This window comes from Martes martes, assembly GCF_963455335.1.
Source record: "Martes martes genome assembly, chromosome: 7".
NCBI lineage: Eukaryota > Metazoa > Chordata > Mammalia > Carnivora > Mustelidae > Martes > Martes martes.
In genome coordinates this window covers 61405792-61420310 of record NC_137894.1, presented here as the reverse complement: position 1 = coordinate 61420310, position 14519 = coordinate 61405792, and the positions used below count along the sequence as shown (strand labels likewise).

Below are 14519 nucleotides of genomic sequence, written 5' to 3'. Positions count from 1 at the left end.
AGAGCGGGTTAAGTGGTTGGGTATTTTTTTAAAGTCTTAGAATATAATAAGAAACATTACAAATTCTAAAATCAAATTTTGTTTTTTTAATTTTAAAAATTCTTTTTGAATACTAGTTTTATTTGGTATATACTTCATTTTTAGTTAGAGGTTTAGCATAAAAGTAGTTTTTCACTGTACGTGCTGCAGGTGTTTTGAATAAGTGTTTTGAATAAGGAGACTTTCTTAGTCTCAAAATGTCGTAACAGCATGGTTCTTTTTTTTTTTTTTTTTTTTTTTTTTTTTTTTTTTTTTAAAGATTTTATTTATTTATTTAACACAGAGAGAGATCACAGGTAGGCAGAGAAGCAGGCAGAGAGAGAAAGGGAAGCAGGCCTCTCGCTGAGCAGAAAGCCCGATACGGGGCTCGATCCCAGGACCCTGAGATCATGACCCGAGCTGAAGGCAGAGGCTTAACCCACTGAGCCACCCAGGTGCCCCAACAGCATGGTTCTTAAACAGCATCGTTCGTTTAGTTGCTTTAGTCCTTCAAATGACATTGTTACTACTTTCAGTATAGCTGTAGTTTACTCTTGTTTTAAGGCTGTTGTAAGTCTCTAAGGGACTAATATTTATTTTTTCCTTACACACTTGTGCCATTATTAGCTTATCTGTATAGATGACTAAAATTAAGTCAGAAGGTAAAAGAGCTTCTCAGTAAATTAGACATTCATATCATACTAAATATTCTTTGAATATTCTGATACCCTTCTTTGGTGATTTGTACATTGTCATCTACTTATTTCTATAGGAAGTTTTTTTTCTTTTTTCCTTCCTGAGGTTTTTGATGTAGATTGCTTTTTCTGGGCTATGGATTTGGCTGCATGCTGTTGTTCCCTTGATCTAGCTAATTCAGGGCCATCTAGGAATTCTACTTTGTGACAGATTTATTGCCCGATTCTCCCATTTCTGGATCCCATAAGTGCAGCCGAGTCAGCCATCCAGTCTCCTTGGATGTCAAAAGTTGTATACTGCTTAGAAACAAAAGAGAAAAGCAGTGTGGTTAATGGTGCTACAAAAATCCTGCACATGTCTGTAATAACACTTGTCACTTGGGGACTTAGGGTCTCCTGTCTAGAAATGGTTGTGATTCATAATGTCAGTAGATGTTTGAACTTTGAGGTGAATTAACATTTAGTTCCATCCTGTGAAAAAGGAAGAAATTCCAAATTTCCAAAATCTTAGAGACATTAGAAACTTTTAGAACCAGTCCAAGTTTAAGTCCGATTAAGAGGAGGGAGCCCAACAGCAAAAACTTAGTTCAGGGATTTCCAGTCTCTCTGAGCCGCGGCGGAGAAGCATGTAGATGCTAGAGTCAGACTGCCGAGGTCCACGTCTCCACCGTGCCGCTGCCTGGCAGTCTTACTCTGGGTAAGCTACTCAGCCTCTCCAGTGCTCAGTTTCCTCATCCAAAAGGTAGGAATAAGAAGAATGGCCTCAGGGCCGTGAAAACTCAGTGAGATTCTCTATATGAAGTGCTTCAGGGGCCTTACAGTTGGTCGGTCCTCTGTACGTTTTAGCTGCTATTATTCTGTGTTTCAAGCACTCACCGTACGCTAAGCCCTATGCCAGGCACACCACGGGCAGTCTGTAAAGGAAAGTGGATTTACATCTATTCCTGTGATGGTGACTTAGAATTACCCATGTGTCTGTGGGCTCCATGGCTAACACGAATAGTTGAAACAGCTGCAGCTTTATAAAGCCCTCCAGCTCACTGAGCTCCTTATAGCACTGATTGCAGGCGCTGCTTATTCGGTGTGTGCTATTTTACTCCTGTTTGTGATCTCACTTTCTCAAGCTAGGCTGTAAGCCTTTCAGGAATGGGAACTATACATAAGAGTTCTCTTTTGCTCCAAACAGTCATTGGATGTGTGCCTGGTAAAGTGTTTATTAATGAAGGTGATGATGCAAAGTGAGATCTTAGCATTTAAAATAGGTTAAGAAACTGGGTTTTTGAGAAAGAACCTACAACTTCAGAAATCTACAGTATTAAGAGCAGCTGAACTTAAATTGTATTAACTCTGATAACTAGCCAAAGCCACACAGATAATTGTGCTTCTTTTCAGAAAGGGGCATAATGTAAAGACAGTAATTGGATGACAGGGACAAAAGTCCCAGAACTTGCTAAGAAAAATAGGAGCAGGAAAGGTGGATAGTATAAATGTGTTAAGATTTTTAACATTTCTGAGGTGATAGCAGAAACAAGATATGTTTAATGTCTAAATCAATGGTGAAAAAAAAGTTGAGCTGTATTAAATATAGGAAAGCAGCCACTGTTAGAAATAAAAATAGACTCTATTATATACTCTAAGTAACTGAGGAGATAGGTAGTGGGGAAGTTTGATGTGCTCTGCCTCTAAAGGAAGCGTGATCATATCTTTACATCTCTAATGGAAAACTTTCTCTTCCAGACAAGATGAACCTTCCAATAGCAGCCAAGAAATAAACTCTGACGACAGGCGACCCCAATGGAGACGAGAAGACCGAATCCCTTACCAAGACAGAGAGAGCTACAGTCAGCCAGCATGGCACCATCGTGGACCTCCTCAGCGAGACTGGAAGTGGGAGAAAGATGGCTTTAATAATACTAGGAAAAACAACTTTCCACATTCTTTGAGGAATAACGGTGGACCAAGAGGCTGCTCTGGGTGGCATAAGGGTGTTGCAGGAGCCTCCTCAGCTTGGTTTCACAACCATAGTAATTCTGGAGGTGGTTGGCATCCAAATAGCGGAACGGTAGATTGGAGTCATAATGGTACAGGAAGAAATTCCGGTTGGCATTCTGAAGGAACAGGTGGCTTTTCCAGTTGGCATATGAATAGCAGCAACGGAAACTGGAAATCCAGTGTACGTAGTACAAATAGTTGGAATTACAGTGGCCCCGGAGACAAATTTCCAGGAGGCAGAAACAGAAATCCTAACTGTCAGATGGAAGACCTCGCTATGCTGTGGAACAAGAAATCTAAGTCCAACAAATACAGTCAAGAGAGATATAGTTGGCAGCGGCAAGAAAGTGACAAAGTTGGTACGGCTGCCGCATATAGAGGTCCTTCGGAAGGATTTACAAGTGATAAGTTTCCTTCAGAAGGCTTACTCAACTTCAACTTTGAGCAGCTGGAAAGCAAAACTTCTAAACAAACAGATCCCGTAGCTTCCAAAATGGGTGGGAAGAATGGCAGTGTAGGGAGGGATAAGCTCCATCGCTGGACTCCTTACCCTTCCCAGAAGAGTCTGGAATTACAATCAGGAATGAAGGAAGTCCCTGGTAACAAGGCAGAAGTGATAGAGAAGCCTTTCTTTGACTTCAGCTTGACAACCACAGGAACACCAGAGCCCCAGACTGACGAAACAAAGAATTCCCCAGTGCTGAAAACACAAAAAGAAACACATAGTGGATCCCTTACTCACAAGGCCCCTTCTGATTGCGCTGCTTCTTACGAGGCGGTGAGGGATTCCCCCGTTACAGAAAAGCATGAACAAGAGCCTCACTTAAGTAAGATGCCGTCGTTAAAATCCGCACTCCTTCCAATTCCAGTCACCAAGTCAGTTCCTCAAAAGCCAGATTTAAAGAATCCCTCAAAAAACACCAAAACAAATTCTTTTTTTCCTGGAGAACACTCCAATCCCTTGAACAAACCCACTATGGAAGACAGTCCTGGGTCTTACATAACCAAACTGCGAAGTTCATGTCCTCATGTCTTAAAAGGGAATAAAGGTACATTTGGCACTCAGAGAGAACCCGACGAAAATTTCAGTGATACATTACAAAAAGCCAAAGAAGTGCTACAGTGTCATGAGTCATTGCAAAACCCACTTCTTGGCACTTCTAAAAGGACCAGGAACTTCGCAAAAGCAAGTAGGAACGTTGAAGAGTCTGAAAAAGGATCTTTGAAGATAGAGTTTCAGGTACACACACTCGAAGATGAAAGCGATGGGGAGCTCTCTGACACGGAAAAGCATGGATCAAAAATTGGAACCTTGGGCTCTGCCACTACAGAAATGTTACCCTGCAGCACTCACATCGCTGATGAGAAAGAGGGGGATGACCTAAACCTGAAAACATGCAGAAAACTCTCCACCAATGCATGTAATTCAACAGCTCATCCGAAAGAACCTGAATTGCAAATGGCCTCTGCGGCCAGTCCATCCTCTGGCTTACTGCTGGACCTGAAGACTTCTCTAGAAGATGCACAGGTGGATGACCCCATTAAATCTCACGTATCTTACGAAACGGAAGGTTTTGAGAGTGCTAGCTTGGATGCAGAGCTGCAGAAAAACGATCTAGGTCAGTCCTCAGGCCCTCTTCTGCCTGAACTCAGTAAGCTTGGCTTTCCTGCCTCTCTCCAGAGAGATCTAACGCGGCACATTAGTTTGAAGAGCAAAACTGGAGCGCACCTTCCCGAGCCAAATCTCAATAGTGCTCGCCGCATTCGCAACATCAGTGGTCATCGAAAGGGTGAGACGGAGAAGGAATCTGGGCTCAAGCCAACCCTTCGACAGATTCTCAATGCATCTCGGAGAAACGTCAACTGGGAACAGGTCATCCAGCAAGTAACCAAGAAGAAGCAAGAGCTTGGCAAAGGCTTGCCCAGGTGTGTACCTCTTTTTAGTACCCCATTTCTCTTTCTTTTAAACTCACCCTTTGACCCTGGTCAAGGGAATTCTACTTACTAATTAAATGTTTGTAAGAAATACATGTTGTAGATGCCTGGTTGGAGTATCAAAGAGCAATTGCTACTCTGTAACAGTAGCAATAGAGTGTTTCCTACCAGGGAGTTCAGGTTGCAAAGAAGCACATCAGCTTCTAAGGAATGAGATGGGGATGCACAAAAACTGATCAGAAATCCATCACTTTAGCTATAGGGGCCAGAGAGTGACAGCATGGGAGAGTGTAACTGTGGATCTGTATCTACCTCTCACTCTTAATGAGTGGTGTTTTTAAGTGTCACTATCTTGTTACCTGTCAGCAGTTACCCTTCTGTATATACTCTGGGCATAGTATTTGTGATCACAAAATACTTGCTCTTAAGTACTTGTGTGGTATTCTGGCTGTTCCTCTTAGGTGGAGGAGCTAGACTTTTCTGAACAGTAAAGCAGCATTCAACATAGGTTTGCTGTGTGAAAATCAGCCCGCTGCATTATAATTATACACCCTTCAGGCTTCGATTTTTATCCCTGTTGAAATAGCATATTTATTGTGCACCCTTTTCCATCACTCGAATATTGAGATTTTAAAGTTCTTGTTCTTAGCCTAGTGCCTGGCACTCGTGAATGCTCAGTAAATATTTTTGTTTGTTTGTCTTGGACTTGTGGGCTGTTTAAAAATTTTTTGTTGTTGGTTCAGAAAAACTCCAAACTAATAAAACTCCAAATTTTTACTTCCTCAAATGTATTCTCATAACTGGGCACAAATATCCAGTTTAGTACTGGTTACATAGTAGTACTTACGGATGGTTATTTACTTTGTGTCTGGAACACTTACTAGACTGTGAGCTTCTTGAGGGCAGAAACCATCTTATGTATATTTGTAATCTCATTAAGTGGTGCTCCAGCTCCCCTAACCATGTGTGATTTGTGGGGCTTTTTCTTTGTTTTTTTTCTGAAGGTTTGGCATAGAAATGGTGCCCTTAGTTCAAAATGAACAAGAGGTCTTGGATTTGGATGGGGAGCCTGATCTGTCCAATCTAGAAGGATTCCAGTGGGAAGGCATTTCCATTTCTTCATCTCCTGGCCTGGCCAGGAAGCGAAGCCTCTCTGAGAGCAGCGTGATCATGGACAGAGCTCCTTCTGTGTATAGCTTCTTCAGTGAGGAAGGTACAGGTAAAGAAAATGAGCCCCAGCAGATTTTTTCACCTAGTAACTCGTTGAGGGCTGCCCAGAGTCAGACAACAACCATGGGCCTTAAGCAGGAAGTGACACCTGTGGCTGCCTCGCTCAGAACAGGTGAAAGGGCTGACAGTGTCGCGAGTCCAAGGCGACATAGTGCGCAGTTGTCTTCTGACCGAATGATACCTTTGATGCACTTGGCCAAAGACCTGAACAGCCAGGAGAGTTCTACACCATCTTCAGAGAACCAGAATACCCAGGAGAGTAATGGAGAAGGAAACTCGTTATCATCAAATACGTCCTCAGCCCTCGGAATCTCCAGTTTGGCAGATGCAGCCACAGACAGTAGCTGTACCTCTGGGGCCGAACAGAACGACGGCCAGAGTGTGCGGAAGAAGCGAAGAGCCACTGGCGTGAGTATGATTGCCCGAGCTGGTTGTAGGGCATTTCATGGGGTGACTTGGCCGTTATAGGAAAGATTTAACTGTTTAATTTTTTCTGGGTAGCTGGGCTCCCTCTGCTTCCTACTCTGACATAGGTTTATGAGGCTCCTCCTTTCATGTTCTTATCCTATTGGTGTCTTTCACTGAGTAATTCTACTAAGTGAGATGTCATCAAATATGAATGTACAGTACTAGGAAAATATGAAGTCATCTCTAGAACTAGTCTCCAAGCCGGTGATTCTTTGTATCACCTGACTAAGGAGTAAGCCACGTCTTCAGCTGTAACTCTATTTTCACCATGCATTCTGAACTGCTGCTCAAGAAAGGCACTCTAGTGTTGCATTCGTAGGCCGTGAGTGCTTGTTAGACCCAGGACCGTCGGGCTCAACGCTAAGGTAGTTTTCATACTACTAGAGTGCATCTGTGTGAACAGAGTCTTAGAAATATTTTTAGTCTCTGTTACTCAGTGTTTCGTACCTCACATACCCAGCTTGGCCCTTTCAGAAGCCATTCCTTCACTGACACCACTTCTCTTCTGGCGTCTCTGTCGCCAATACGGCCTAACTCTTTCAGGAACCCTTTCTGAAAAGAAGAAAGTTATTGGTAGTGATACAGTCTGGAATGTGACACTGGGAGAAAATGGGCTGTGTCCTTTATTTTTTATTTATTTTTATTTTTAAATTTTATTTTTTTCACCTCCCATTGTTTTATGTTTGCATTTTTTCCCATCTTTAAATTTAAATTCAGTTAATTAATGGGTAATGTATTATTGGTTTCAGAGGTAGAGGTCAGTGATTCATTGGTCTTATATAATACCCAGTGCTCATTACATCACATGCCCTCCTTAATTAGGGGGCTGAGGCAGTAAAGTAGAGTAGTTAAGGGCTTGGCTTGTAGACCTGGGTTCAAATCCCACTTTGCTTTGCTCCTTTGAGTTGAACACTGTAGTGATATTGTTGAATGAAAGTTTGTACTGTAACAAAGTTCATATCTAGGGGCTTGTCATGTAGACTGTGTAGCTTTTTGTTGTAAAGATCCTGTCATGAAGATTTCCTAGTAAAGTAGAAACTGCCACAGTGAAATGAGGTATATACGTTATTGGCTTTGTCCATACTTCCAACTGTACCTTGTTTTACCAACGTGAAATGCTTTGCCTTAGCCCCAGCGCTTCACCACCTCTAGAATGCTAGGAAGGTGCTTGACCTCAGGTTCTGTTCTGGGGGTTTTTTGTTTGTTTGTTTTAATTTTAATTGATTTGGGGTGCCTGGGTGGCTCAGTGGTTTAAAGCCTCTGCCTTCAGCTCAGGTCATGGTCTCAGGGTCCTGGGATTGAGCCCCACATCAGCCTCTCTGCTCAGCGGGGAGCCTGCTTCTCCCTCTCTCTGCCTGCATCTCTGTCTACTTGTGATCTCTCTGTCTCTCTCTGTCAAATAAATAAATAAAATCTTTAAAAAAAAGATTAAAAAAAGATTCTAATTGATTTAAAGGAGGGAGGGAGGGGGAGAGAGCTCAAGCTTGCGCACAAGCAGGAGGAACAGAAGGAGAGGGAGAGAGAATGCCCGGGCAGACTCCATGCTGAGCACAGAGCCTGATGAAGGACTCAGTCTCACAACACCGAGATCATGACCTGAGCTGATACTTGGAGTTGGATGCCTAACCAACTGTGCCACCCAGGTGCCTTTTTTATTTAGTTTTTTAATCATGTACATTCAGCTAATACTTGAGTTCAGACCTTGTGCATGAGATTCCTAGTGTCCTGTTAGAGATGGTAGCAATAATGAAGAATATTGTAAAATGGTCTTAGAATTGATTGTTTTTTTCCCTTCCTGGGTAATGGCCTGTACACATTTAATATTACTCAGTTTTCTTTCTCTTCTCAGGATGGATCTTCTCCCGAACTTCCAAGTCTTGAAAGAAAGAACAAAAGAAGGAAAATCAAAGGAAAGAAAGGTATAGTGTGAAATATTCTGACAGAAATTGTTCTTATAGCAATTCAGCCTTTTTACACCTTGACACAGAGTATAGCTTGTGGTTATCAAACACTCATCCCCCATTTATTATTATTTTTTGACATTTTTGTTGTCCTGCTTAAGGGCATAGAAAAGTTTGATTTTCTACCATATCCAGTTGCAGCTATAGAAGAATTATTTGATGCCACATAGACCCATAAGCTAATTGAGTTCAGTATAAAGTCAGAAAGTCTCATTGGTCTTTTTCAGTGATGGAGAGGAATAAGCCATTTTGTAAAGATATTGTCTTCTCTTGGTAGTTTATAGCCATTTCTCTCAATTTCCATTTCTGAGATATCTTTGTTGCTTCTCTTACTTGAATTGAGGGAAGTTGTTAGAGTCGCTCTCTCATGATACACTTCTATGATACTTGCTTTTCCTAACTCTGAACCCTTTCTGGTGTAAGGGCTAGTGTGGAAAGTAATTGGATGAACCTTGGGTGGTTGGATGTGATGGATAAGGTAGGATTTGAGGATGACCCCAGTTTCTGGCTGAGGCATCTTTGGGGATGCTGGTATCATTTGTAGAGCTAGAAAAGTCCATGAGAGGAACAAGTTGAGGGTAGAGGAAGATGACAAGTTCCCTTTTGAATTCCTTGAGTGACACCTCAGTAAAGATATCAAGGTAATAATAGTTGGGTATGTGGATCTGGAGTTTAGGGTAGAGGTCTTAATTTCCTGAATGGGAAGGAGACAAACATTAAGATGACAAATACATACACGTGGTGGGACAGTTTACTTAAAGTAATTTAAATGTACTATTTTGAAGCTATATTTTCTTCAGGACATTTTCTCTAATAAAGCGAACTATTTTATGTTAGCTGAGAGACTAGAAAAATACGAATTGGGAAGAGAGTGGAAGCCATTCACATCTGGGGTCTAACCTAAGCAAAAACCATAGGGAAGAGGGTGGTAGATAAAGGAAAAATGGGAAATGAAATGTATAACAGTTGCTTTGCCTGGGACAAAGATTTCACTTGGGAGGGAAGTGGCGGAAGATGGTGATAAGATGGTACTATGTCGCGGCACACTTGAACCTATGAACTACCTCCATCTTACCAATTCTCACTTTTGGGTTGGCTCTGACATCAGTCTTGACTATGTGACTTGTGAGATTGGATGAGTCTCCACTGACCTATTGGAGAGAAAATAAAAGTTTCTCCTAGAGAATTGCTATAGTTCTACCTTCTGAGGAGCTGTCTTATTAAGAAGAAGTCTCCAGTATTAAACTGAGCCTTATGGTTTCTCTTGGCAGAACGTTCTCAGGTTGACCAGCTGCTGAATATTTCTTTAAGGGAGGAAGAACTGAGCAGATCACTGCAGTGCATGGATAACAACCTTCTGCAAGCCCGGGCAGCCTTGCAGGCGGCGTATGTTGAAGTTCAGAGGCTTCTGATGCTCAAGCAGCAGGTAACAGCCGATGGAACATTTAATGAGAACAGATCATCTCTAAAGTTGGATTTCAAAATGCTTAACCAGTTACTTTATTTTTAGATAACTATGGAGATGAGTGCGCTGAGGACCCATAGAATACAGATTCTGCAGGGATTACAAGGTATTTGGAGAGCATCTGATAGATTGGATCCTCTGTAGCTTGTTTATTTCTTCATTATCTATACAGGGGTATTGAAGTAGTCATGGAAAGGTCGTATGTTTTTTCTCCTGTCTCCTTGCTTTTGGGGTGATTGTACACCCCAAAAATGCTTAGCAGCAGGGGCAGTATGATGCAGAAAGAGCCTTGGGTTAGGAATCAAAAGACCTGGGTTCAGATCTTGGCTCTTCTATTAGTAACTATATGACTTTGGGTAAGTCACTTAAAATTTAAAAATGGAATACTAATGCCTGTTCTGCCTGTGTCCTTGTTGGTCGTATAGATTTTATGACAACATATTTCGAAGAATTATCAGGGACTTCAGAATTCTCTTGTAATGTTTAAAAATACAAATTGGCTCTGAAATGAATGATCTTTCAGAAAACATTTTTGCATTTGTACGTACGTATGTTTCCCGTTCTAGAAACATATGAGCCTTCCGAGCGCCCAGACCAGGTTCCTTATAGCCTTCCACGAGAGCAAAGGAACAGTAGATCTCAGACATCTGCTGATGCCACACTGCTGCCTACTCCCTTTTTCCCAGTTTTTCTGGAGCCTCCATCTTCCCACATGTCTCCGTCCTCCACCGGAGTCCCTCTCCAAGTAACCACATCTCCTACTTTCCAAGCCCATGGCAATGTTCCTGCTCCAGACTCCTCAATTCAGATTAAACAAGAACCCATGTCTCCTGAACACGACGAGGGTGTGAATGCTGTGTCACAAGGCTCTGCTGGCAATGTGTCCAAGGAATTACCACAAGCTAATAGTATGTAAGCTTTTCCGTGGGTTAAGGGCAACCTGGAAGTGGGTCTAGGGCAGTTTTAGGTCAGTGATGTAGTCATATTTGCCCCATTAAAACGGAAGTTGCTAGAATTAATTTTTCTTGATTTCCTTCATTTAGGGAGGATTGCTTATTTATTTTTGAGAGAGAGAGAGAGAGTGTGTGTGCTTGTGGTGGGGGGAGGCGCAGAGGAAGAGAGAGAATCTTAAAACAGGCTCCATGCCCAGTGCAGAGCTTGACTCGGGGGTTGAGCTCATAACCGTGAGATCAGTACCTGAGCTGAAATCAAGAGTCCGTCACTCGACTGACTGAGCCACCCAGGCGTTTCTACGACGATTATTTAAACATCAGTAATTTTTCCTCAATTTCCCTTAATCTGGGATTACTAAATTGACTTTGCATTAGTACCCAGAAGATTCCATAATGAGGAGTGGTGCAGAATTATTTTTTTGTGAGATGAGTGGAGTTGAAGTTACTTAGTCAACTTCCTAGATAAGCTATATCCTCTGAATTTCTTAGCACTTACCTTTACCATTTAAAGGCAAGACAGGTTTAATATAAGCCTGAGAGACAGGTGCCCATGATGAAAGGCAGAGGACACTGGAGTTGGAATCATTAATAGGAACTTGAGTGGTTTTGAGAAATAGCCAGTTTTTACTCTTTTCATAAACTACACCCATCTGGTCACCATTTGAGAATAACTTCTAAGCTATTTTTAATGTTACCTAAAGTTTGTATAACTGTAATGGTGCTATATTGACAGTTCAGTAAAAATAAACTGGCACTGTGTGATCTGAACAGAAAAAGTCTGAAGAATTACCCTAGATTTTGCTACCTGTTATAACACTAATCTAGATATCTATCTTGAATATATATTATCTTTCATCTGGAATTTTGTTGCTGTTGTGTGAGTAGTATTCAATATTTTAAAAAAAACTGGCAAAGAAGTATTTTAGTGACTTTTTAAGCTAAGATTCTTTAAAATGTCTTTTATTAGATTTCTTCCTCTGCAAAATAATTCATGTTCACTGTAAAAAGATTGAAGACTGGGCACCTGGGTGTCTCAGATGGTTAAGCATCTGCCTTTAGCTTAGGTCATGATCCCAGGTCCTCGGATCGAGTCCCGCATTGGGCTCCCTGTTCCACAGGAAGCCTGCTTTTCCCTCCTTTCTCTGTCTCTCATGAATAAATAAATATATTCTTTTAAAAAAAGATGTAAGAATAAAAATTAGGTGTTATTTTGTTATATATTATTTCAGTCCTAAATTATAAATGTTTGTGTGTTTATCCATAGACTTTATACAAAAGGAAAATCATAGTCTGTTAATAACCTTTTTTCTACTTGATTTCTCATGATCATTTTCCTGTGTCATAGAAATAATTCATCTGAAATACTTTAATTTTATTAGTTGAATTATGCTTGAGGAGTTGCATAATATGGATATAGTTATTTATAATCTTCTTTGAATATTTGCTTTTTATCCCCTTTTTTTAGTATTCTTTTTTTTTTTTTAAAGATTTTTATTTATTTATTTGACAGAGAGATCACAAGTAGGCAGAGAGGCAGGCACAGAGAGAGGAAGGGAAGCAGGCTCCCTGATGAGCAGAGAGCCCGATGCGGGGCTCGATCCTAGGACCCTGGGATCATGACCTGAGCCAAAGGCAGAGGCTTTAACCCACTGAGCCACCCACGCGCCCCTTTAGTATTCTTTATAACACTACATTGTGTATGTCTTTGAGTATGTCTGTGATTATTTCATCAATTTAAATTCCTCCGCATGAAGTAACTAAGTCAAAGAAAATAGACATTTTTAAGTCAGCGGACTTTTTAACTACTGTTATGTAGCCACCCTGGCTGATGTACTGGTAAAATAGCATCGTGAAAACATCTGAGAAATTAAGGCAAAAGCACTTGAGCCGAGTAGGTATTTAAATGTCTACCACGAATAAAACATGATGTTAAATATGTGAACGTGTCAAACAAGAAAGAAAAGAGATTGGTAGAAACAGTCTGTGCCCATAAAGAGTTGTGGTTTTTTTTTTTTTCCATAAAGGGTTTTTGTGTGGTATAAAACATGCACATTATTTGTGAGATCAGTGCAGGGCCAAGTGTAGTAAATGCTATTGTAGAAATTTCTGTAGGTTATGGGAAGCTGAGGGGTGAGATAACTGCTTTAACAATTGTAGCTTTGTTCACATATCACTGAAACGTCATTATTTGGTAGAGATTCAATCGTTGATAAATAATGGAAGTTTATAATGATAAACAGCAGACACAAAAGAAGATGCAATAATTTTTTTTTCTTCTCAATTCAGGTGAGAACAGTGACCGTTGTTCAGTCTATCCAGTCATCACTGCAACATTGTCCTTGTCAGAGGTCACAGAAAGTTTCCATGAACCCAGCCAAGAACTGAAGTTTTCCACGGAACAAGGAAATACCAGGAACAGAGGAAATGTGCCCTCTTCCCAACCAACTGATCTTCCAGGCATAAATAAAGAAGATGAAGAGCCAGTCAAAGGCAACAGCGGGTCTGAGGCCTGTACCAGTTCTTTGCCAAGATTGTCGTTTGTTTCTGAAACCCCCGTAGAGAGGGAGCCCCACTCTCCAGCTGACCAGCCTGAGCAACAGGCAGAGTCTACCTTGACATCGGCTGAAACTCGGGGAAACAAGAAAAAGAAGAAACTTAGGAAGAAGAAAACACTTCGGGCTGCTCATGTTCCTGAGAACAGTGACACTGAACAGGATGTATTTACTGCTAAACCTGTAAGGAAAGTAAAGACCGGAAAGTCAACTAAAGGGGGGAAGGTGACAACCTCCACCTGGGAAGATAGCAGAACTGGCCCAGAACAAGAGAGTGTCAGGGATGAGCCAGATAGTGACTCGTCTCTGGAAGTCCTAGAGATCCCTAACCCTCAGTTGGAAGTAGTGGCCATTGATTCTTCTGAATCTGGAGAAGAGAAACCAGACAGTCCATCTAAAAAGGATATTTGGAACTCCACAGAGCAAAACTCCTTAGAAACGTCTCGTTCTGGCTGTGATGAAGTTAGCTCTACCAGTGAGATTGGCACTCGTTATAAAGATGGTATCCCTGTAAGGTGAGGATGTTGTGCTGGTCCAGTCAGAACAGCTTTTACCCTTATTCTTTTCTTAAAAGATAGAACTTTTGATTATGAATCACTGTTTAAATGAATCAGATGTAAAGGAAATCAGTAGAGATTCTGGGTATGGAAGAATCAAACCTTGGCAATGGAGATTTTCTGCTTTCTCATTTGTGTTGTAAATATTTACTGTGCTTACATTTCCTTTCTTTTTTTTTTTTTTTTAAAGACTTTATTTATTTATTTGACAGACAGAGATCACAAGTAGGCAGAGAGGCAGGCAGAGAGAGGAGGAAGCAGGCTCCCCGCAGAGCAGAGAGCCTGATGTGGGGCTCGATCCCAGGACTCTGGGATCATGACCCGAGCTGAAGGCAGAGGCTTTAACCCACTGAGCCACCCAGGCACCCCTACATTTCCTTTCATATAGAAATTTCAGGTGGAAAAACTGATTGCTTCTATCATTGCTGTGTTGCCCATTTTATGTCAGGAAAATTTAAGTTTTATGGCCTCCTATTCACAGGTGCTAAAAAGACGTTTGCTATTATTTTGTAGTGTGGCAGAAACTCAGACCGTGATCTCCTCCATAAAAGGCTCAAAGAACTCTTCAGGTATTGGTTATTCAGCTTCGTTTAAATTAGCCACAGAAAAAGAGGCTTGTAGATATTAGAGCCAGAGTTTAAGTAAGCCTATAGAATGGGGTTGGGGGAGTGATTGTCAGCAAGAGGATTGCTT

At 41.3% G+C, this 14519-nt stretch overlaps 1 protein-coding gene across 2 annotated transcripts in view; it reads left to right on the top strand.

Annotated features, from left to right (window-relative positions):
- Positions 1 to 14519, top strand: part of ZNF106 (zinc finger protein 106) — a 68921-nt gene that overhangs the window by 36575 nt on the left and 17827 nt on the right. Inside the window, exons 5-12 of one of the 2 annotated variants that reach the window (XM_080808789.1) lie at positions 2451 to 4631; positions 5645 to 6278; positions 8188 to 8257; positions 9571 to 9725; positions 9810 to 9870; positions 10331 to 10672; positions 13004 to 13784; positions 14340 to 14395. In XM_080808789.1, coding sequence (XP_080664915.1) covers positions 2451 to 4631; positions 5645 to 6278; positions 8188 to 8257; positions 9571 to 9725; positions 9810 to 9870; positions 10331 to 10672; positions 13004 to 13784; positions 14340 to 14395 — 4280 coding nt within the window. The remainder of the gene's footprint in view (positions 1 to 2450; positions 4632 to 5644; positions 6279 to 8187; positions 8258 to 9570; positions 9726 to 9809; positions 9871 to 10330; positions 10673 to 13003; positions 13785 to 14339; positions 14396 to 14519) is intronic. The other variant, XM_080808790.1, reaches the window with a different exon arrangement.